The sequence below is a fragment of the Penaeus monodon genome, chromosome 43, assembly GCF_015228065.2.
Source record: "Penaeus monodon isolate SGIC_2016 chromosome 43, NSTDA_Pmon_1, whole genome shotgun sequence".
Lineage (NCBI taxonomy): Eukaryota > Metazoa > Arthropoda > Malacostraca > Decapoda > Penaeidae > Penaeus > Penaeus monodon.
In genome coordinates, this window is record NC_051428.1 from 23,122,466 (window position 1) to 23,123,966 (window position 1,501).

Sequence of the window (1,501 nt, forward strand, 5' to 3'; positions counted from 1 at the left end):
GTAGTAGTTGGATCATGTAATGGGGGTCCTGGAAACGCGGGCATGTAGGACGGACTTGTGGGCAATTGAGTGGCTTGGTACCAACAGGTGTCTCTGGTTCATGCAGCAGTAGGCTTGACCCTCTGGAGTCTTGCCCCAATATCTGCATTGGCTTGGGCCATTGGAGATTCCACCGCCGATAATAGCACTACCACCGTGGATTCCACCACCATGAATACCGCCGCCGAAGAGACCACCTCCGTGGACGCCAGCGAAGCTTCCAGAAAGGAATCTGTTGGATCCTTGCCCACCTTTCCTTTGGTCTACACCGGCGGAGACGGCCACCAAGACCAATGGCTCTTTATTAGCAATAACCACCTTTAAAAGGGGAGATGATTATTGAAAAATGAGGGAGGTTTGCATACGTGTTCTCCCAAACACCTGTCGAAGCAACACTTATCGAGGCCAGCACACTTGTAGTCGTTGGAACAGGTATTGGGGGGTCCATGGAATCGTGGGCATGTGGGACGGACTTGTGGGCAATTGAGTGGCTTGGTGCCAACAGGTGTCTCTGGTTCATGCACCGTCTCGCAGCAGTAGGCTTGACCCTCCGGAGTCTTGCACCAATATCTGCATTCACTTGGGCCACTGGAGATTCCACTGCCGATAATAGCACTACCACCGTGTATTCCACTATGGATACCTCCATCATGAATTCCACCATGGATTCCGCCACCATTAAAACCGCTGCCGAAGAGACCGCCTCCGTGGACGTCAGCGAAGCCTCCAGGAAGGAATCTGTTGGATCCTTGTCCACCTCTCCTTCGGTCTACACCGGCGGAGACGGTCACCAGGAGGCAACACACAATCACGGCTTTGATGCTCTGTAAGAGGAGATAACAAAATTATCGACTCTGATATGTAAAGAATTAGTTGTACTTATAAAACCACTATGACGACCCAGTGTTTAAAGAGTTAAGACAACAGAATTAAAAATTATATATATAAGAAATAGAGCGAAACATAGTTATCATCATATCTCGAAAGATGTACTCACATTCATTGCTGACCAGAGGTGTCTGTGTAATGTGGCGAGTGCGAGTTGCAACCTCGTTTATATACAGGAACTGGCAACTACCCCTCCCCACCCCTCACATGTCTCGCCAGTCGGGATATCCCGTGACGCAACTATGACGTTTTCTGCCAAGTTAAATTCCCAGGGGTCGTTGTTACGTCTAATCATTCTATTGAACCAAACATCGGTTAGTCTTTCTGTTTACATTGATGGTAAAGTTAAAAAGGGCACTGAAAAGAAATAGAACAGTAAGAGGTTTTACAGCTAAATGCCTAGATTTCTCATCATTATAATTTTATCACTCGTGTCGGTAATATTTGCACCAATTAATTTTATTAGCTATAATCGATACCATGATTATCTCTAGTGATAGTAGTCCTATTATTTTTTGTAAAGGTATTTCCTTTTGTTCATTAGTACAGTAACTATTGTCATCGTTTAAGATTT

General features: G+C 45.8%; 1 protein-coding gene across 1 annotated transcript; it reads right to left on the minus strand.

The window, feature by feature from the left end:
• Positions 1-404: 404 nt before the first annotated feature.
• Positions 405-1,073, minus strand: LOC119568232 (the record flags this gene model as incomplete). The annotated part of the gene is given in 2 exon segments (XM_037916686.1): positions 405-863; positions 1,037-1,073. Coding segments are annotated over 2 exon segments (465 nt in total), but the record flags the coding sequence as incomplete, so codon positions are not given.
• Positions 1,074-1,501: the final 428 nt, after the last annotated feature.